Here is a 23,528-nt window from a genome sequence, read left to right as displayed (position 1 = left end):
CAGTAGAAGTGCCAACACTTCCAGACGGGGGATTGCTGCCAGGGCTCAGCCAAGGTGAGGCACTGCATCTGCACAGTACATTTCCACCCTAATCCTCGTCTCCAACTCGATTTCCCATTGGGTTGTGCCTTCTAGACCCACTTTTTCCTTATCTCCTTCTAGTCTTCATTAGCCATCTCTCCTTGTCTCTGAAGCCAAGGCGACAGAAGCTGCTAAGCAGAAGTGACTGCCAGCAGCAAGTGCCTCACCCACAGCCTTCCCTTGCTGGACTCATCTCCTAAATCCAAGGGACAAGAGCCACGGCCTGGAAAGAGAAGCAGAAACGCTCTGATGCATTTCAAGGAGAAAGGCAACTCCTCCCTTTTTCTGCCAGCGGAAAATGAGAGGAGATGACATAGCAAGAAAGCTCTTTTAAATCAGGAAACAGGAGCTACAGGAGGGGTTGCTGAAATACCCTATAAATAGAGTAGGGCTGTGAATGACATTGTCCAACCTACAGCATTGCTCTGGCACAAAACTGATGACTGTTAGAGGAAGAATGCTGTTTAAGAAAGGACATGGAGGTGAGCCTACAGACTTGCACGGGCACTTCAGGCTACCCAGTTTTGAGATCATTCCCCAGCTTGCTCTCTAAAACAACAGCAGTTACAATCCAAACAGCCTGCTTTGCAATGTACCATATATGACGTTGTGAACATCACAACAACTATTCTGCTGTACTTGACCTAGAAAGACAGACTTGGTACCTGTGCAGTTTTGGCCTCTGGTTCCATAGAGAAGGAAAGAATCTTTAAAAATAGATCAAAATCAGCAACTTACAGGGCCAGATAATTAAAATGTTAAGTGCTCCATATGATAATGCACATACAACACACCAAAGGGCTTACAAACTGTACTCAAAATTAGTGAAACACTCCTGAAAATACTCAATCTGTTGTCAAGCAGCCTTCAATAGTCAGTAATTTCAAACACAAAGAGTGCGTTCTGATGTTTGTGCAAATTCTCAGCATTAGTAATACTTAAGCTATTATCAGCAAGGTACAGTCTCTCCATTCTTGTAACTGTCCACTTCTTGGTTGTATGAAACAGCAGTTTCACACACCGCTCTCACCTCATGCACAGGCTAGACAAACTCCAGTCTTGTTCTCCAAGTAGTATCTGCTGGAGAGCACAGATTGGGCTTACTTTTATGAGCGGGCTTAATTGCAAAACTAATGTTCCCCAGGATTGCTGAAACTCTTGCACCAAATGGTGAAACATTACAGAAGACTATAAAGCTGCTCCATCTAGTTCAACATATGGCAATACATTGATCGAACAAAAGAAGATGAGAGTAGCTCACCCAAGGGCTGCCTTTTTTATTACACCACCTTTCCTTGTAATTACCCACCAGGGGCTGACCTTGACCATATGAAACTGCCTCCCACTCTGCAGGCAAACTTGGACAGCAAAATACAAATACATTGCTGCGAAACTTGGAAGAAACCCGGTAATTTTATAAACACTGGGGTTTTTTTAATACTCTCCTCCAATCTAAAAAAACAGTTACTATAAATTCTCTGTAATGTAAGAAAGTGTATAAACATTTATAAATCCAGTGTTATCCTCTTACAGGGAAGAACGGGAGGTAGCAAAACCAAAAAACCCTACCAAACCTACACTAGAATTTTTTTAGCTAGTTCTTGGGGGAGGTGGGGGGGGAGGAACAAACAACAAAACATGGAGACACTGACTATAAACCTTCCCTTACAGTCACTGCTCAGCCGTCTAGATGATAGAATATAAACGGAACAATCTTTTAAATCTGAATTAAAAATGATAAAGTTGAAGACAGCCACGAATCTGGAACTTTGGTTTCAAACATGAAATTAATAAATGCCACCACCAGCTGTTCATCACTTCATCATGAAGAAAATAAGGCAGATGCAGGCAAATTAGCTAACTAGAGTACCTTATGGAAGCCGCTGTATGTAGGGGATTTCATGACCTGGCAACATGTGCCATTCCTATCATGACCAACTCTGCTTATTGCTGCTTACGCTTTTCCTTGTCTCTACAAAACCCTCTTTCCTAACCCTTCAAAAACAAAATATTACATTATTTCAAGAGCCTACCCTTCCAGATGCTTTACGTTACCCATCTGCTTTCTCCCTTCTTCACTACCACCTCATCTCATCCTGCCTGTTGTGCAGCATAATTGCAAGTTACTTTCGTGTAAGATCCTAAAGCCAACCATAATATTTTAAGCCTCCCACAAATTATGGAACAGTTTATATTTATGAATCAAAAATATGTTCCTATAGCCAAGCCCTCAATACTGTTTTTTAAAAGCCAAAGTCAGAAACGGACCTATCATTATGCCTCACCTGCAGCCCCAGAAGTGGCTTTATCGTGAGCCAGCGAGCTGCTGCTTTTCTTTCCCTGGTAAAATTTTTGCCAACTGTCTATGATCAGACCAGCTCTGCTACTTGTCTCTGTGACAGGCTGTTCAGGGCACAAGAGCCAAGCAGAAGCTTGTCTGGCTCCAATAGTGCCTAGGGCAGCTCAGCTTGTAAGGATAATAATCCCTCTTCTTCAGCGTTATCCAGGCAGAACACTTAAACAGGAAGAGAAAAAAAAAATTAATTAATAACTCAAAGAGGAGGAGCTGACATTAAGCAGTCAGATCCTTCATCTGGTGCCTCCATGCTAGCAGTGTAGCTTGTGCAGACCAAGCATTGCTCCGATGTGCTTTATGCGAGGACTCCCACCAAAGCCATACATCATCTGGGGACAGCCAGAGGTCAATATGATCCAGCTGCTAACGGACCCTCTGGAAAAGGAATGGACTGAGAAAAGCTGCCGATTCCCCCACACCAAAGGAAACCTCAACTGGCAGTTTGTGGATGGCTGCTTCTGTACCATAGCTCAGTATCACAAAGGGAGGACACAAATTAAAGACTGTACTCCAGACTATAGCTTGCATCCCCATGATCATCTTGAAATCACTGTGCTTGGCCCTCCAGTTAAAGAGAGAGGCTGGGCACCCGAACAATGCTCCTATCGCACTGCCCTGAGATGCAGTCCAAAAAACCCAGCATGTGCCAAAGAAGAAAGCTCAAAGCCCTGGTAATGCCAGGCAGCCTTCGTTCAACCCATTGCTGTCCATTTCCCTTGAGAGTAGACAAGGAAACTAGTAGATTCCCACAGGTCTTCCCATGAATGTCTTCCAATTCATCAGCACATACGTGTTACACTGTAATTATGCATCCAAGTATTACTGCTAAAAAGCTACAGAAAGACTGCTAAGCTTGGAAAATGAGCAAAAACTCATCTTCACTAGGAAACAGATTCTCTAGCACTGAGCTAGCTGTTCAAGCTTAATTTCACACATACACATTCATGACATATTCCTTAAATACATGATTCATGCTATTTCTTTCACCAAACCTTGCCTTATCCACTGCTTACAATAGATGATGCTCAGATAGAGCCTCTTCCCCTTCTCATCAAGCAGTTTCTGGCCTTATCTATTGGGCTTCTTATTAAAAAAAACCAAAACAAACCCAAAACAAACAAACAAACAAACCCCCAAAACTGAATGCTGTTATTTTTCTCATAGTTTCTGGGACATCCATCACTGCATCTCAGAATGTCACCAAAATTTAACTTTATGGGATCCCTGGAAAAAAGAAGGGTATTATGGCCCCCAATTTACAAGCAGCGAAAGAATAGCCAGTTTCCACCAATTTGGCACAGTCTTCTTAAATCAGCAATGACCTTACTTTATAGGGATCAAGCATGAAACAACCTTCTGTTTTGTCTTCCAAAGCAGACGTTTTTCACTTCAACTGTAAGGATGGCTGGTCAACACCGCTGCAAGTCAGTCTCCATGCCCCAAACACCCACAAAATGTAAAGATACATCAAATCTAGCTGTAATATTCTATCTAGCCTCAGTCAGGAACTTTGTAGATGAGGATGGGACCAAACTGAACTCCCCAAGGCAGCATTTAACCACATAACAGCGAGGCACTCTTTTCTGTTCATATTCTATACCTTCTTTAACAAACACCCTCCAACTTCTTTATCACTTAAGCTGTTTTGCTCGCTCAGCAAGCAAACTCAGTCCTCCTCCCTGTCTGCTCAACGAGGCAGCAACGCTGTAGGAAAACAATTTGCAATTGCCTTATTAAAGACTATACCATATGCCTAAAATGGTACAGATCAACCATTAGAATGACTCATCCTAATTTTGACTGCTTACATTTGCAACCCAATATGATTTCCTTACTTTACTAACAAACCAAGAAGCCCCAGGAGTGCCATTACTGAACTGTGCTGGTCCCAGGCAGTCATTGGCATGTCAGAGTCACAACATGCCTTTATAACTCCAGTCAGTGAAGAAGCTGGTAGTGACAGGCAGGGCTAGCACTAGGCAATGAGGTAGCCAGAAAAGGCAACAGATTGCCAAGGACAGCAAAACAGATGACCCAACTGCTGCTTTATTGATGGCATATCCTTGAAAAAAGGCTGGATGGGCTGCTGTTGTGGACAACAAGGGATCCTTTGTACTCCCTACATATAGATCCTTTTTACTCCCTGTCCCTCTGCTTCTCTTGGCTCTGCTCTTAGTGTTCAAGTCCTTTCCCTGTTCCCGACATTGTTCCTTCTCCTCTGTGTTTAAACAGTTTTTGATAAACCTGCAGCAGAAGCGCTGAAATCACAGCTAAGGCACCTTCCTTCTGCTTTGATACAAAAAGGATCTTTGAAGAATAATTCTGTCAGGCTCTCAGAAGCAAGTGCAAATTTGATTCTTCAGAGGTGTACAATTCAACCATAAACCTATATGTGTTCACAGGAATAGCAGAAAGTACCTCCTTGACATCATGGCAACATCTCTTTTCAAATTGAAATTTCTTAGTTCAAAGCCTGGAAATGCGAGAGCATCTCAGTGAAATGAAGGTAAACATATTTACAACACATTTTTCCCTTGTTGTACAGTAGAACAAAGACATTCCTCCCCCGCTCAAAAAAAAAAAAAAAAAAAAAAAGGTCCAAAAGCCCATGGCCTGAAAACCTGGGGGCAACATGCCAGCATTGACAGGGTACAGAAGAAGAAGAATTAAGCAAGTCCACTGCTACAAGCTCCACCTTCTTTACCTTCTGTAAACTATGGATGCTGATAACCATCTAAATGAGGTAGCAAGCCTCACCTACCTGATTGTGATGAAAGTCAACATTTGCACCAGCAGATAGGTGACTTCCCTCCCTCCCCAAGCTGAAAGTTCATTTTGGTTCTAGGATTGCTGAGTAATTCTGCCAAACACAGCAAGACTGCAAATCACCATTTTCTGCAAACTGCTGACACACACAATGAAGATCCCCAACCATACAGAGCCATCTTGTCTTGACACACCCCTTGAAAAGCATCGAAATCAGACTTGCCCAGAAAGAAGGGATCCCAGAATAGAGCTATAAGTAACTTAAATCTGCACTAAGGTCAGTAACTGCGGGATACATTTATGGTCCTGTATCCATCCATCAGACTACCATTTAAATGCCCTTTCTAAATAGTTATTGCTTTTCATTTGCAACACTTTAAAACTTAGTATAATTTAACATATCTACAGCTCCTATCCTATGTTTCCCATAGTAACAACTGAAATATTCAGACTCCTGCACATGATGTCTCTCATTATTTCTTCTAACCAAGAGACCACTGTAGTTTACTTGGAAAGAAAGTATGTGGGCCAGAAGGCTTATCAAAATCATAGAAAACCACAAAAATAAGGGCTTCAAAGGACATCAAGAACTCTGCTTTCAGCTCAACAGCATCTCAAGATTACATTAGTCAAGCAGGCCAGTGCCAGTATATGTCCATAGCACCACCATACCATCTTTGAAGTTGCACCACATTTTTTGTTAACATATCTCTTGTACTTTCCCAGTACAAGAGATACATGGAGCTACTGGAGAGAGTCCAGCAAAGGGCCATGAAAATGTTTAAGGGACTGGATCATCTCTCATAGGAGGAAAAGCTGAGAGAGCTGGGACTGTTTGGCCTGGAGAAGACAAGGCTCAGGGGAAGGGGGATCTTATCGATGTATATAAATACCTGAAGGGAGGGTACAAAGAAGACAGAGCCAAGATCTCAGTGGTGCCCAGTGACAGGACAAGAGGCAACGAGCACAAAGTGAAACAGGAGGTTCCCTCTGAACATCAGGAAACACTTTTTCACTGTGAGGGTGACCAAGCATTGGCACTGGTTGCCCTGAGAGGCTGTGGTGTCTCCCACCTTGGAGATATTCAAAAGCTATCTGGACACAGTCCTGGGCAATCACCTCTAGGTGGCCCTGCTTAAGCAGAGGGGTTGGAGCAGACATCCTCCAGCCTCAACCATTCTGCAAGTCGGTGAACTATATGGTAGGGATATCCCTCATTATCCCTAACAATCTGAAAAGTTCAGAAATCATAACCTCCAAAGAAGTCTTTACAACATATTTACAGTAAGTTAAGACCTCATCCCTCTCTTCCTTCTCAAAGAAGCTGAAGAACATAGACAATTATTAATGCCTTGTACTCACTGAGCCCAGTGTCTGTCAAAAAATAAAATACGAGGAAATAGTCATTTGACTTGCTTCCAAGAAAGCAATTAGATGAAAAAAAAATGTCGAATAAAGTATTTTACTGGCAGGATGACTAAGAGAACAAGAACATTTATTGATCTACAGTCTTAGACCAAAACAGCTCACATCATATCAACTACCTAAGCTTTAAAATTAACTCTATCCTCTGCCCAGGCCTCAGGGCCACTCAGCCACTTTCAGAGTACCTTTGTGGGATCTTACTAAGCATGACTTAATTAGTTAGCAAAAGACTTTTCTGAGTCTCAGGTAAATCTGCCAGTTTATCCAAAAGTTGCTTCTACTGCCTGGTAACCAAAAGAGAGGACACTCACAGGAGGACATATCCTGGAACTTTATGGTCCAGCTGAAAAAACTTCAAGCCCAAAAAGCTGAGCTAGTGTCAGAAAATTCTCTTGCCTCAACGAAATATTGCCATTGAAGCCTACAGCATCATGCCTATAACACCACAGGCAGAAACCCATCACTTCACAAAGCCCTACTGGACTTTTGTTAGGACTTCTGTTTCTGAACATATTCTGAATCTCAGCAAACCAGTCATTCATGGACAAATACCTTGCTTCTCACCAAGCTTTTCAGGGTTACAATGCTTGTGTAAGTATTGAATTTACTGTTCCGTATTATCTTTCTCTGTTCTACAGAAATTAAACAGAACTAAGATAGAAAAGTTATCATAGGGTAAGCCACAACAGACACCATACATCAGCAGTTACTGCCTACATATATATACACCATGCTATAAATTCAAGGTAACTTGAGATAGTTTATCCTTCAACAAAAGAGGAATAGTCTGACTGGCTTTGCTGCAGAGTACGAACATGGAACATGAGCAGCTACCTTGGAAAATGTGCCAGACTAAGTTCACACGCTTGTTTACTAACCAGGTAACACCTTTGGGTTTTCATACCCTAAAGCAGAATTTAGGATGCACACAGTGGAGCAGGCATTTGGTTGTGCAGTCACTTTCAGTCAGTAACCAGCCTTTAGGTAAAACAGCTTAAAATAATTTAGACCTCAAGTTAAAAGACAAAATACAGCAAATATGCATGACAATCAGAAAAATAAGTCAGAAAAAGAGGAGTACCAGTAAAAAGAACCCCAAAGTCTCTCCTGAGTAAGGGAGGAAAATGTGTATCACATTTTCTAAACATTTAAGTTCTTCAACATATGATTATTTCAAGGTATCTTCTCTATCATGGGTGCCCTCTCTCCACCATCCCAGAGTTCTTGAAGTATCATTTTGAGTTACATGCACACGCAAAAAAAAAAAAAAAAAAAAAAAAAAAAAAAAAAAAAAAAAAAAAAAAAAAAAAGGGGGCTTAGACCATCTCTATTTAACTAAATTAAAGAATTACTAAAAGGCTGAGTTCCAAAACTTCCCCTCTGGTCCAGACCACTTGCCATAAGCCTTACCAGGGTGAGATGCAACAGCTGTGGGGAGAGGGAATGAGCAAGTACAGGTGAGTTACCTCAAAGAGGAGATGGTCCTGGGAAGGGAGGAAACAAGCACACACTCCTGTCCCCTGCAAACCTGCCCAGTGGTTAGGATGCTTCTTTTCCTCAGCTCATTCATGTTGCCCTTCTCAAGCTTTTGGACAGATAGGGGACAGCCCTATACCAGAGGGCACAAGGCAGCAAAAGAAATCCTGCTATACGACCAGTGTACAAAGACCTTTGCTTGACTGCTGTATGCGTGAAATAGGCTCCCCTGGGCAACAACAACTGACTGCTAGGATTGACAAAAAGATTTTACTCTTATTAGTCAATAATACAATACCATACAAGACATTGTCATACTGGACACTGAAGAAGTTTAGAAATGACTGCCATTTGTTTCAATCTCAGTGTAAATAGGGAGTGTTGCGGGTTTCATTTTCTATGGAAACCAAGCCACACACACAGAATGTCTCACCTTTCCCTTCACCCCAGACCCAAAGGAGCCTCCACAGAGGCTAACTGCATCTTACTGTCAGAGCAGTAAAATTCAGCAGTCTGGACAAACTGAGCACCATTTAACAAAGAGACAGTAATCTCACAAGGCTTTCAGATTTCTTACTGCAGGAAGAAAAGTAAGGTGAAGCTCACAGAAGAGAGGGCTACTCTGCTTGCAAACTTTTACATATCAAAAAACCCAACCGCACACAAGACAAACTTTATGAACACCCAAATACTAGAAAGACTTCACTTGGAGCTTCCCTTTCCTCAGGCTACCAAGTCACTAGCCATAAAACACAAATTCACATGCTTCCTCACAGCATTTGTGGAAGTAAAATGTTAACATTTAATTCAAATATACAATACTAGCTGAAAAAGCCTGCGTTTATTCTTTTTGATTTGTAGTATTTTCTAGTTGAGAAATAGCCTCTTATTCAGACTTTATCTCCCTATTGCAGTCATGTCAGATTCTTTATTACTTCTTTTTATTATTATGTTTAATACACTTTTAGTAGTGAAACAGATTCTCCTTTCTAATTAGGTCTAGCAATTAATAACTGAAATTGAACTGATGATGATACAGTTCTGCTAAACAAATAACCAAAGCTGAAATCAGAGTTAACTGTTTCCATAAATTAGCATTATCAACAGCAGCTTATTCTGAACTTCATGGCTAAACTGGGTTGAAAAGAAACACAATTAAAATATTTCTCATTTATTTGGCTGCTCCCCACACTCAAGAAACCAGTCCCTCAAACAGCTGACCCTTCTTGCCACTGAAATTGGGACTTATTAAGCAATCAACTAACCTTAGAGGATTTTCTTCGGCTTCTTCTTGTCCAAACCACCACTAGTTTATCTGGCTGCCTGTTGAAGATAAGGAAGAAACAGCTTAATTTACAACAAGATCAATATGTAAACAGTTTATATTAAAACTCTTGCAATACATAATGACATCCTTAGTGGATACATTATCTCTTAAAAATAGCTCATCTAAAAACCACTCTCAACATTGGTCATCTAACAAGAAAAATAACATGTATTTATAGAAAAAGGCTGTCCTCCAATCCGCACACTAATGTCATTGTTCTCCTGCTCTCCTTGCCTGTGGGCATCTCCCCAGAGCGAGCAGCACACCTGAACAGAAACTCTTCCATGGGGCAGAGAATGGGATCCAGCCTCTTCAAAGACACCCTGGAAACAATCCAGTACCCCAAATAAACATCAGTGCAAGCTCTAGTTTGAATTCTTATGCAGACATATTGAAAAGGTACTGCTAAGCAGCAAAGAAAACAGGCAATTTCACTTTTTCATCCCCAAAGGATTATTTTTTTCTACTTGAATACCTCAAACAAGAGAATCAAGTCCTATATTACTCCTCAACATCTCCTTGGATGACCAGAGACAGATAAATCAGCGCTTCCTCAACTTTTACTCAGAAGGAGAAACATGCTGAAACTCAGTGTGGCTCTCCAAGCAATTGTTTATTTGGTATTTGTAATGAATGTACATGGAAAACTCAAAGGACACTTCCAGTACAAATTATTTTCTCTTTAAATTTCTTAAGATTTATTTCTTGGTTAATAGTTACAGCCCAATTACTTCTACCTTATTAGTTTTACAGTTGTCTCTGAGTGATTTTTTGATATTGACCTAACTTCCAGGCTTCTTTTTTTGGCCCATGATACGCTTCCCATTGTATGGCCACACTTCTGGTCCTACTTTCAGACCCATGACCCCTCTCCCAGAGGCTCCTGACCCTCCATTCCAGCTTTGTGTTATGGCTGATGACCCAAATTCCATCAACAAGCCTGACTGCAAATCCACCCATAAATGATTTTCAATGGAGTTCACATCTCCACTAAACCTGTGACTCTGCCTGGAAAAAAATTGCTGCTCGGATTTTTGACACACTGGTGTAAGAATCCTTGTGTTTCTAAAGCCAACAGAAAACCCTGTTTCATGTTTAAAAAAAAAATCATGGGGGGAAAAACAAAACGTATCTTGACTTTTTCTTGCTAACATCCAATGCGCTCAAATCATTACTGAAAGATGCACCCAAAAAAATCCACACAAGTATTCTGAATTAAAAAAAGCAGTGTTCACACTGCTATCCTAGTATTTTCCTCACAGGCAGACCACCTACTTCATAACTAACTTTTCAAATGAAAACCCAACTGGTTTAATAGTCATTTTAAGCACGGAAGTGCTGGCTGCTGTATTATATACCTTCCCATTGAGCTGTTCATAATTTCTGCAGGCTACAATAAAACTAATACATCACCTATGATTTACATTTAAACCCCCTCTCAAACTACAGTTCTCCTGAAAAACAGAGTTAAAGGCAGATGCTGCAAAGGAAATTAAGACACAAGCTTTTATTTGCTATTCTGTATTGCACCTTACTCCTTTAATATATCCCTTAATTTCCAGGTTGGGATAAATTGAAAGTGAAATAACCTACTGCATTTAACTGTGCAAATTCACTCTTATGGCTTGTTTAGGTGACCTAAACTATAGGTTGGCTCTTGTCATGGTTTAACCCCAGCCAGAAACTAAGCACCACACAGCTGCTTGCTCACTCCCCCTCTACCCAGTGGGATGGGTGAGAGAATCAGGGAAAAAAGTAAGACTCAGGGGTTGAGATAAGAACAGTTTAACAGAACAGAAAGGAAGAAACTAATAATTATAATAATAATAATACAATAATAATAATAAAAGGATTGGAATATACAAAACAAGTGATGCACAATGCAGTTGCTCACCACTTGCCGACTGATGCCCAGTTAGTTCCCAAGAAGCAATCCCCCCAGGCAAACTGCCCCCAGTTTATATACTGGGCATGATGTCACATGGTGTGGAATATCCCTTTGGCCAGTTTGGGTCAGCTGCCCTGGCTGTGTCCCCTCCCAACTTCTTGTGGCCCTCCAGCCTTCTTGCTGGCTGGGCATGAGAAGCTGAAAAGTCCTTGACTTAGTATATAAACACTACTTAGCAATGACTAAGTTATCAATATTATTCTCATAATAATCCAAAACATAACACTATACCAGCTACTAGAAGGAAAATTAACTCTATCCCAGCTGAAACCAGGACACTCTGCTTGTGGCTTCTCCTGCAAAATCTTGCTCAGTAATGAGTCATACTGTTGTACTTCAAAAGTTCTTTGCTCACTTGGTGTCAGGTGTGTTAGGTTCTCATCTGTTGGCATACACCCCCATTCACTTTGATGGGAGCTGTGTTTGCACCACCAGGAAAAAAAACCACCCCCAAGCAATTTCCTTGAAGCGAAGCAATCCAAACCCATGCCTACAATAACCAATTTTTTCCAGAGTTATTTGACTTTGCACTTTAAACTGACTTATTCCCATTTCAGAAACTAGCCTGTGAACCAAATTTCATCTAACCTTGACTCATTCAATCCTAAGCTTGCCTCTGAGCACAAAAAAATGCCAGAAGCAGGGGAAGGTGTGGGAGGGAAGAAAAAGAGAAAACAGTTAAAAGAAGATGCATTCCTGCAGTACCAGTGGTTACACTGAAGACAACCCTCCCTCCAAGAGTGGCACTCTGTGTCCCAGGAATCACACAAATAGGACCTTCAGTAGGAAAAGGCAGGACAACGCCTGCAGAGGTTAAGAGCACAAGTCCACACTGCCACCAGCTCTCCACCTCTTCTCCCTTTCATCTAAAGGGACACAGTGCTCAGCAGAATGTCTCCTCCCTGTTTCTTCTCGCCAGCACAGCCAGCCGCTATACTTGCCGTGGCATTGGCCTGCTCAGGTGTACAGGAACACCAGCTATCAGAAACACCCAAGAGACAAAAAGACATTCTTCATGGTATACTTAGTAGATCACGAAAACATTGAATTCCAACACATGGATTTCAAAAGTAGATTTCCACACGTTCTCATCAGAAGAGCACTCAGTTCTCCAGAGATCCTGTGAGGGAGGCTAAGAAGGATCCTGCACAGGTCCCTTCCTTCCCTGCAGCTCCAGCTCAGGTAATGGTGACACCGCATTGTCCCTCTAGATCTGTTTTGATCTTGTCTTATGTATCTTGGCATCAGAAGTGATTTTTTCTTACAATGGCACTGGATAATCTTCCCGGGGGGAAACATGCCACAAGCTGGAAAAGTAAAGCAGCACACTCAGCTCCACATGGTGCCAACATCTAAACCAGGAGGCCAGCACCCAATGGAGATGGCCCAAGAACAGTTACATACATGTGCAAACAAATGGGCCAAGAGAAGCAAGACAGCAAAGCAAAGCGAGGAAACAGGAGGAGTGTCAGTGCCGAAGCGAGTCAATTCAAAGTAGAAATGAATCCATACCTGCACTCCTGCACCACAGATATTTTTCATTACGAGGTACTCTAGAAAAGACCCGTGGCTATGCCAGATGCCTCAAGAAAAGACAAGAGTTAAGAAGAGGCTATATGTAGACACAACACAGTTATTCTGAAAAACTAAGTAGCATAAAACAATTGCCAATGGTTGACAAGCCTCAATGCAGAAATCCTTCCAAGTGTGGACAGAAAAAAAAAAAAAAAAAATCAGATATGGGCAGTAAAACATGACAGTCATCTCCTGTGATACTGGTACGCATGTGTTCCAGGTTGGTAACTGACCTTACATTTAATTCTAATTCTTTCATTTCATTTTAAACCATGCCATTGCTTGCTTGGCTTTACACAGGTTGTCAGAGACAGCTGGTGCTTCAATACAGTTCTTCAGCAGGAGCTGTGCCTGCATCACATACACACACAGTTATCACCAAGCCTGGATTTATTTCCCTATTTTGAAGAACTCCCTCTGCCAGCAATATAAAGAAATACACTAAAATGAAAAAGCCAACTAGAGTCTCAATTCAGACTGACAAGACCAAGCCATGCTGATGGGAGACCATGAGCAGCACTTGTTCCCCTAGGCTCTTTCACCATTATATTTATTTTGTTAAGTACTAAGTATATTTTGCTCCTTCAGCTTCAAGTATGTATCTCCACATCCAGAGGTACTGCGCCAAAACAAAACAAGGAAGGTTACCAAAATATGGAGACAGAAAATTTTGCAAAATGGAATGGGGAGAAAAGGGAAGAGAAGAAAATATTCCCAAGGATGAGTTTCCCCACTAAGCGTAGCACATGCTTAACTGAAACAACAGAGAAAGAACAGCAGTTTTTCTAAGGGATTTTCTTCAAGAAAGTCACAAATCCAACAATTTAAAAATATCTCCATAGAACTGTTTTACGAATTAAGCCAAGAGCAACCTTTTCTTCCACAATCTGTTCATTGTTCTTATATGCCAATACACTTCTAGAAGAAAAAGCCCAGCTCATACTTTAATCGGCAAATTTGCATTCAAGGTTATTAGTGATGTCTCGGTGCTAGGCAATGGCCACACCCACATAATGCAGTTTGCTCATTTAAAGCATTTCAGACTTCTCCCCTCCTTCAACATCATAAAGCTGGGCTGCTCATTAACCAACAATAAAAGCAAATAAAATAACTTCTGACGAATTAGGCTGAACACTGGTTTTAGTATCCTTTATAAGTTTACTCTGTAAACTCGGAGATCATTCCAAATACAAAATGCATAATGGTGCAAACTGAACAAATACTAATGGTCAGCTATAAAAAAAAATTTAGAAAATTAGTTTCCTGTGCTGCACAAACAACATTTCTCATTCCTTTAAACCCGCCAGCTTTTAGATAGTCACTTATTCAGCTCCAGCAAAGCCAGTATGTTTAAGGTAAGGAATAACACACCACTAACCCTATGACAATAGGGTTGGAGTGGGGGAAAGAAGTGGGTTTTAGCTGAACAGCTACATCTCCATGCCAAGTAATTGCTTCAATCTGTACAATTCAACACCACCAATCTTTCAGTAGGAATATTTAATACTGTACTGGAATCTAACATGATCGGCTTGGTGGTGCTTTGCATTTCACCCCATGCCAGTATGCAGCATTGCCAAAGCAGCAGCAGCCCCCTGGGAGGGGGAGCTGAAGGAAGCCAGAAGCACTGGGGCATCAGACACTGCCACCGTGAAAGGCAGGGACCCAGCGGCAGGTACTGAAGGATCCAGCTTTGATCCAAAAGATCGTATTTTATAAAGCCTACCATAAACTTGTATTTGCTGTTTACTCATTTTTGTGTGGTTCACAAGAAACTATCCCTGAAGAAAGGCAACTTACAGTAGTAAGCTTATTTTGTTACTTGCAAGTGAAACTTATTCAGCAAAGCAGGGAAGATTATGATTTCAAAGTTTGTGGCTCAGTAAAAGAGCTTCATCGCTGCCCTGCATACTAAGTAACTAAAACAAGATTTAAAATACAGATTAATAAAACATTTATAATTCAAAACCATGCCTGCTATTCCTGTCAGACAGAAGCCATGATTCTGGTATCTTCGATTCTCCCATTGAAACAACTGATTTAAAAAATAAAATAAAACAAAATACTGGAACCAGACTTTGCCATATCCACAACTATTAAATAAAGTAATAAAACCATTCCCCAGGCTGGAAAAAAACTATGTCATCTGGTCATTACCTTATATGCCACAAATTTCACCGATTGAAAAGGAGGTTGTGCAAGATTCAAGGTCTTCTGGGGTTTGGTTTGATCATTCCAGGAAACATTTGCACAACATTTTGATTACAGAACTCTCTAAATATCACTTGTGAAAGAAGGACATAAAAGGTATCAAGTCTCCTGTTAACTCTTGTTTTGTAAACCTTTCAGCAGAAGCAGATAACATTAACCAGGACCTATCTCTCCACCAAACTTACCATTTGATAAAAAACAACCACCAAAACAAACCAAACTGTAAAAGACTTATGTTTAGAATCTGTTGCTGGAAAGAATTGCAAATGCACTTAACTTTAATTATGGCCACTGAAGCCAATGGAAGACCAATTACTAACAACCTTTTGGTGAAAGGAGAGAAAATAGGTAACAGTATTTGTTTATAACAAAGTATCATTACATTCAATAACCTTTAAATGCCTGTAATGCACAAGGTACCTTTTTTGTATGTACACAGACACACTACAGCCTGCATGTTTGTTTTGGGATCAAAATGCCCAAGTGTTAGGTTTTGCCTTCTCCCCCTCCCCCTTTTTTTTTTCCAGTTGAGCTTGTTTTATTCTTACTGTGTTTGATATGAACTGCATTAATTATTATGGGCTGCTAGATTACTCTTGTGAAGCAAGCTTAAAGGAGTATAATTAACAAGAGAAGCAGCAGTTTTAGCACAATAGCATGCAGATGCACCTATTGAAGGATAAAAATAATTACTTGAAGACTAATGTCAAAGTACTTCTGATAAGAATTTTTTTTTTAAATAACCTTTTGTCCCCTCTGCATTGTGCATGCCAGCATGATGTGCAAGGTTTTCATTATGATCCAATCCTCCCTCCCCAAGAGCACACAGCTTTCTACACAACTGCTGGAATGCTATCAAGGCTATCTAATGGTTTCTCAAAAATAAATGTGATCAGTTCTACACCACCATTAATTTGGGATGAACATTACTTTTCCTCATTTTACAGATAATTACTTTGAAAAGCTCTCTTTGCAGTGTATTCTTCTGCACTGGGACCTACACTATGCCATGTATTACCATTAGCCAAGGAACTAATCATGGCCTTTCATGAGCCTTGTACTAAGGCTTTTTTTCCTTCAGAATTTCCTGTTGGTCATGATCAATGAAATTCCACAGCTGCCTACAACTCCAGGAAGTGCAGTGAAGTCACCACCGATGCTTTAAACAGGCCTAGAGATGCTGGTAAGAATGATGTCACATGTTGATGCATTTGCCAAATGGGCCCTCTTGCCGAGTGAAGGTACAGCACTGATTGCAAAAACCAGAAACATTAAGAAGAAAATAAAACACCATGCAGATAAAACCCATCTGAGCTAATTATAAGATGAAGTACAATTACGAGATGAAGCTTTGCAATTTTAGGAAGGGGTTTGGGGTTTTCTTCCCCACCTCCCCTTAACTTCCATGGTGGAAGTTAAGGGTATTCAAAACACTCTGTACCCAGACATCATTCAGCGTAGTTGTACAAGATGCCAGGACATATCCACCAGCAAATTAAGGTAGGATGGCTGACATGTTCACCTGGCGTTGTCCGTCTGCTCCCACTTCACTGCGGACTCCCACATAAGGCCTTTGAACAGACTTCTGAACCATCTCACAGCATTACCATGTCAGACTATCTGAATCAAAACAGCAGTCTCCCAACCTAACTCACTGCAAAATATGCATCAAGCCCCTAAAATAAGACAAAGCTTGTTCTTCCCTCACTGCAACGATCCAGTAGTCTTGGCAAGGCTGGGAAATTTCAAAAGAGAAACCTTTAAAACAGGCACAGCAAGAAGACACCATAGCTGAGATCCCTCCGCTTCTGCATCTTCACTTTGTACGCTTAACACAGAAAATTCCTCCTTCATTTCTTCCCACCAGAGGTCTCTATTTTTTCAAGACTACACAAGCTGTCAAAAGACCAGGATTTTCTCTGTGAACTGAATTTTAGGGTTTTTTTAATACATCTGCAGCTGAACAGACTGGCCCCAGCAAGACTTAAGTCTCAAGATTATGCTTTGCTTTTCGAAAGAAGCTCTAGTCTGGCTTTGCTTGGTTTAAACAAAAAAGGGACAAAGCAAGACACTACAACTATTTTACAAGTGCAGTCAGACCTACTGAATCTGCACAGCATCTATTTGCGAGGCTGAGCATGGAATGTGTAGCATGTACTGCTGATGACTTGGTTTTCTTAAACCAAACACAAACGAAGTTTGCAGAATGAGCCGGATTAAACAAGGGCCAAGTTCATCCATTATTCAGAACAACCAACAAGGACAGATTCAGCTTCATTTTTCAAGGAGTTATTGCAGCAAAGAATCTTAAACAAAACAATCTCAACAGGACTATCTAGCAAATCTTTTCTTAAAGTTTTTTGCAACAGAATTTTATATTGCAGAATACACAAACTAACCCTAGTCTTCAGAAATTGTGTTCTTTAACGTCCTTTTGGCAGTAACAGGAGGATTTGTCGACTAGGCCCTGAATTTTACATCACATCCAGCTGCCCTCCACGTAGAAGCTTTCTTTGCCTGGTCCAATTTATTCTTGCTTGTCCCAAGGAGGGGTTAAGAGTACTGCACCAGAAGGACCAAGTGGATGTCTTATCTCACTCTGCTATAATCATAGACACTTCCCTCAGGCAGACATTTACTCCAGCAATGCTTAGTCCACGTGTTTACACTACACATCCCACCACACCAGAGCTTAGAAATGCCTCCCAATACTCTGTAACAAACAACGCCTACAGAAAACAAGAGCTGCTTAAGGCCACCTAAAAGCTTGCTTGTAATTCCAACCTTCCCAGTCAAGTAAGTTCAGAGCATTAGAACACCACTAAATGCAGGTCAGGTTTTTGTGCATGGCTAGCAGGGGCTCAGGCTAACTGGCAGGGAGGAGTACACGCTAATGGAGCCATTCAGACAAACCTTAAATGGAAAGAGCGGAGCATGTTGCTTTATAGTGGAAAGTTCACAGGAGGCTACCATGAGTCAGATCTTTCTCAGATGCACGATTTTCCTTTTTATGTTCTTTTTTCAGAATATTTAGTCTACATTTTAACAACAATGAATCAAAGTTTTTTAAAAAACACTTTCAGTTTAGAGTTGGTAGGTCGCTCCTCCCGAGCTGCACATGGCAAGAGCAGGCGCTACACAAACCTGCTTGCACAGTCCACCCAGTCCTGACCCGTGGTGAACTCGCTACCCTGATCTTCTTCCCTACAGAGCTGGAGCCTGACAACTGCAAAGTGAATAAACACAAACTAGTTAGAAATCAAGCTCATTTTCATCTCATACATAACAGCGCATTTGAAGGCTGGTTTAAGAAGGTGAAGTGCTAGACCATCTATCTTCTGTGAAACCCAAGTGCTGAATGCAGATCTCCGTGCACCCAGCCTCCACATCCCGCACTTCCTTAAGCGGACACAAGTGATCGGCATTATCTGCCCCTCTCTTCATGAATGTCCGTGTTCACTGTGGTGTAAAACAATAAAACAGATTAGTGACAAGGATCAGGGAAACACAGTTTTAGCAAACTTGACCAAGTAAACCAGGAATTTTGAATTCAAATTCCAGCTCCCATCCACACTGACTATACAGCCTTCAGAAAATTTTCAGACAGACACTGAGCAGCATCAACCCTCCCTTTGATTTTAGTCATGCTCTGTGACCTACCTATACCTCTACCTATAGACCAAATATAATATCTCTGTACAACAATGTATGTGCATTACTGAGGATACCTTAAACTATTGTGTTACCCCTTCTTATTCTGAAGCACTACAAATGTGAATGTTAGATGTATTCTCACTATAAAAAGTGCAAAAAGCATAGCTAAAATAAAATTCTTTGACTGACAAATGCTGCCTGAAATGTAGCTTCAACCTATCAAAAACAAATGCCTGCATCAAACAATGTATTTCTGTACTAAAAATATGCAAGAGGCTTCTCAGCACATCATTGTCAATTTTAATAAGACCCTATTACAAAACAGATCCTATTCCATTTTGCATAATTTTTTTTTTCTCAAATAGCATTCAAACAGAAGGCCCTTCTGTTTTTCAATCTGGAAACAGTAGAGAAAAAAAAAAATCTATTTTTTCTGCAATTCCTGCAGAACATAAAAAAAGTGTGTATCTTTCACCAAAACCACAGTGTTAGAAAACTGAACTATTCACAACAGAATCTTCTTCCTCCAATTTGTCTAAAATGGATTTAAGAAATTCTGCATAGCCTACTATGAGCAATTAAAGAGGATGATCTTTGCTGTTCTTACTGCCTGGGCGAGTTTCACATTCACACACAGATACCAAAAAAAGGTTTTGACTTCTGTTCCATGGAAATTCCAACAACCATGTTAGGACTTGGACAAAGCAAGTCTCAGATGCCTCCATTCTCCTCCTCTCCTTGCAATCCATGGACTCATACTGAAGAAAATTACAGTTCAGCATGGGCAGGCATAGGAGAATCTGGCACCGTACATCTTTTAAAGCTCCCTTCCAAACCAACTACACCAGGGTTTTCGTGTTTGTTTTTGTTTCTTAAGGCCATGTTTTGGATTACACAAAGCAACTTCTATCTTTTGAAGATGCACAGAAACTGTGAACAAACTAAACGTTTCTGAGTGGGTGTAGCAAGCGCAGAATGGTACCAGCTTGAAGGGTTTGTCTAAAGAGAAAGTTCATATCACTACCTCAGGTGCCTGGATTATGGGACTGAGATGCTTATACAGTAATTAGTGTTTTTAATTAAAAAGGCTGATACCTACAAAGAGCAAATGAGTGCTAAGACACACAGTAGTCTGCTTCTTCAATACTGGAAAGTTTGAAAAGCTTGAATATATGCTTGAAGCTATAAAGACAGTGCAAACTCTTGATTTACACTGCAAAGAAGACTGTAGCCTAACACTGGGTAGCACAACACAAGCATATAGTAAGCTAAGGGGTAGATCTATGGTATGCTGTGTCCATACAGGGAGCAGCGTGGAAGAGCTGGTATGATACAAACTTACACTTCATTTTCTAAATGATGACTTTAGTGAGCCCTAAATTAACCAGCATCTGTTCTGAGACATGGGCACTCCTGGCCCACCTACAATGAGCTCTCCAATTAAAGGTTCCTCATCTGCCAGCAGCCTCCTTTCGCTTTTGCAAATTAGTATCACAAAGAGAAAAAAAAAAGGGGGGAGGGGGGGGAAAGGAGGGAAGTGAAAACATGACATGCTGTGCTAGCTCCTTTCCCCTGTCTCTGCCCAGGAGACCAGACTTTGCAAATACTGTCAGGTGCTCTCTGCCACAGCCATAACAGATATGGTATCAAGAAGTATGAACTCACTTTCGGGGAAGGGGAGCATTGAAAGATGAGATCCTGAAGTGCTTTCTCAGCTCTGATTCTGGCATCACCTTGGCTCTATGACCAACCACAGGATTACAAATCACCTGCTCTCAGCAAAGCACCTGGTTACCAGGAGGAATACTCCTCCTCCTCTCAATAGCTGGGGCACCAGTGGAAGTAACACACCTTCCTGCCACCCTTCAGAGGCACAAAATTAGAAGATTTTAACAACTGCAATAATGCACCAGTTACTGGAAATCTCTGAAGCAGCCACAGCATCAAAGCACCACAGGGAAACATGGGTACCTTGCATTTAAAGTTGGGTACCGAAGTCACACGCTTGTGCACTAAGCAAAACAAAAAGCCCCAAAGCCTACCTTGTCTTCTCCAAGCTTAATGAGACCTTCAAAATGTGAAAAATGAGAATAAGCCAATGTGATAAATTTTGCAGCAGCAAGCTATACATGGGTGGTTTCCAAAACTAAAGCTATGATTTTCTTGCATGTTAAGAAATAAAACCATTAATTACCAGAGTTACAAAATTTTTGCATATGGTTTCCAAGGAACTTGCGTAGGCCATTCAAAACTGCCACTACTGTTTCCCATGAGATGCCCCATTTCATGTTGGTAGCCTTTTGAGAACTGCTTTAAGATGGAGGTATGGCCATAAGAAGAAAAATTATTTGATCAGTATTTACAGCTAAATAACTGTTCCAAAGACTGCAAAATTAGAATAACTCCTCCTCTTCCTGCTCAATCTGTTTAATTAAGTTGTTACATTGCTTCCAAGCTGCCTCCTGAAACAGAAGTTAACACCTCTGATTACAGAAGTCAATCTCAAAAGCAACACTGTTTATTTCTATTTAGAGATCACCAATTCTTCCCCTAGAATTGTACATACAAAGTCTAAAAATGTGTATCATTTTTAGGAAGCTAAACCGACCAAATCTTTTAATTAATGCCCTCAAAGTCACACCCCTGGCTCATACCCAGCAGCAAGTACTGGCTAAGAAAAAAATGCATATTAACTCATGGATACCCAAGAGACCAAGCAAAACCTCCTGCCAACACTAGGGGCTGGATATTGTAAACAAAACAAAAAAGCAAAAAAATTTCCTAACTGGAAGACCTCTATTTCTATTTTGAAATGTAAAAATATGATCTTACAGCTTTTAAGTATTGGAAAGTATTTTGAAAATACCAAACTTCCTAATTTGCAATACAACTGATGAAATATTTCTATTTCAAGGTCAAAAAACCCTAAACCCACCAACAACTAAGGACCTAAACAGGTTTTGCTAATAACTGCTGTTGGGCATCTCATGAACAGCAATCTGAAACTAGAATTGTAACTAATTATTTCAAGATCAGCTAAGCTGGAAACTAATAGCATATTTAATATGACTGTTTTAAAGCACAGGTTTCGATTTAAAAAAGCAAACATACAGAGCCTACAGTATAGCTGAATTTATGCTGATGCTGAAAATGCACAAAGAAATTACATCTTTCAGCAGCCATTTTTGTTTGTTTGTGGTTTTTATTTTTTTAAACTATCTCCCTATATGATATTTTTCTGTTACAACCTGATCTAGCTTTCACGCAAGTCAGATGCTCCTACAAACAGAGCCCTCAGAGCTAGGTCAGCCCTTTGGCTCGGCATCCCTACAGAAGAAAATAAGAGTAGTGGTCCTTCACATTTTTTTTCAGTACACTGAGCTGTACCTACTCTCCTTTGAAAAGCTTACAGCTGATTACCAACATTCAACAGGAGGGCACTCCTTGAGGTACAAAAGGTCATTTGCATTCCCAGAATTTTTTTGAGATATAAACTGTTAAAAATGAACACTGTCCTTTCTTTGCTTACATTGCCAATGAAGACATATAGATACCACCACTATCAACTGTTTCAAGTCTTAAGTTCAGGCCTTTTGCTACCCATCATGCACCGAGTTTGTAACTGGAGACTAAACATGGTCGCTACACTGGCTACCATGCTGCCCTCTCCCTTCTTACTGTGCTGCCATGGTTGGTATTTTATGTCAACTTAGAACAGACAGAACCCATACCCTATCCGTCCTATAGTGAAATGCCTGATTGTGTTTTAGCCTAATGGCTACTTTAGTTAGCTGATGGATCTTAGCATGGGGTAGTTATAAAGTAACATCTGCAGCCATAGAAGAGAATCCTGGATGCTGTCCAGATTTTTTATTAAGTGGATTTGATGTCTTGCAGGCTGGATTCCAGTCTTGTATCATTAAATGAGGCAAAGGGATAAAGAGACAGAGCCCCTCTATCCCATAGAGTACACAGCTTAAAAGATTAAGTAATTTTGTCTCACCCTAGATTTCAAGTTTACTCCAATTTAAATTTTTTTTATCTGTAAATACAAATGTGTGTGGTGTAAAAAGCAGTTCTCCTTGGAAGCAGAAAGGCAAATAAAAAGGGAGGCTAGGCTGGTTCCTGGAGCAAAATACACTCTTAATCTTGCAAAGTGCTGAGAGCCATCCACTCAAAGTAAAAGACAAAGCCTCTCAAACTTACTGCAACACCTCATTGTGCCAAGTCAAGAACGGTGTCCTTACAGTGAAAGGCAAAAACCTCCTACCAGATTAAGTGCTACAGGATCTGGCACTACATGAGGATAAACAGGACGAAAAATTTTAATTTCAAGCTTCTAGAAGAGTATTACAGTAAATGAAATTAAGGTAAGTTACTGTAAATGATTAAATTTCAAATTGGAGTTTTAGTATATTTGCCTAGTTAGGGCCAAAGAAGCCTAATGAATAAAATCTACTCTGTAAACTAACCATCAAGGGAATGGGAATCAATTTTAGCTGTGCAGAGTTCACACAGAGCACTGAGGGGGAAAACCAGTTATGTGCAGAGTCATCAACACGGACAATACAGATGCGTGGGCACACAAACTCCCTGGATTCTGCAAAATAAGATTTTCCACATATTTCAGCATATTTGATATAAAATGCACTTTTCATCTTTAAAACAAACAAGGCTCAAAAGTTGAAGCCTGCAAAATTTTAACATAT

General features: G+C 40.6%; 1 protein-coding gene across 8 annotated transcripts in view; it reads right to left on the bottom strand.

Moving 5' to 3' along the window:
* EHBP1 (EH domain binding protein 1) overlaps positions 1-23,528 on the bottom strand; it is a 225,677-nt gene that overhangs the window by 183,354 nt on the left and 18,795 nt on the right. For all 8 annotated transcript variants that reach the window (XR_774823.1, XM_010574733.1, XM_010574736.1 and 5 more), the window contains exon 3: positions 9,370-9,427. Coding sequence is in view for 7 of the 8 variants with exons in the window: in XM_010574733.1 (XP_010573035.1) it covers positions 9,370-9,427 (58 nt within the window). In the remaining variant the exon portion in view is untranslated. The remainder of the gene's footprint in view (positions 1-9,369; positions 9,428-23,528) is intronic.

This window comes from Haliaeetus leucocephalus, unplaced genomic scaffold (assembly GCF_000737465.1).
Source record: "Haliaeetus leucocephalus isolate CR32 unplaced genomic scaffold, Haliaeetus_leucocephalus-4.0 Scaffold450, whole genome shotgun sequence".
NCBI classification, from domain to species: domain Eukaryota; kingdom Metazoa; phylum Chordata; class Aves; order Accipitriformes; family Accipitridae; genus Haliaeetus; species Haliaeetus leucocephalus.
The sequence above is the reverse complement of the archived record's forward strand: the minus strand, read 5'-3'. Positions and strand labels throughout refer to the sequence as shown.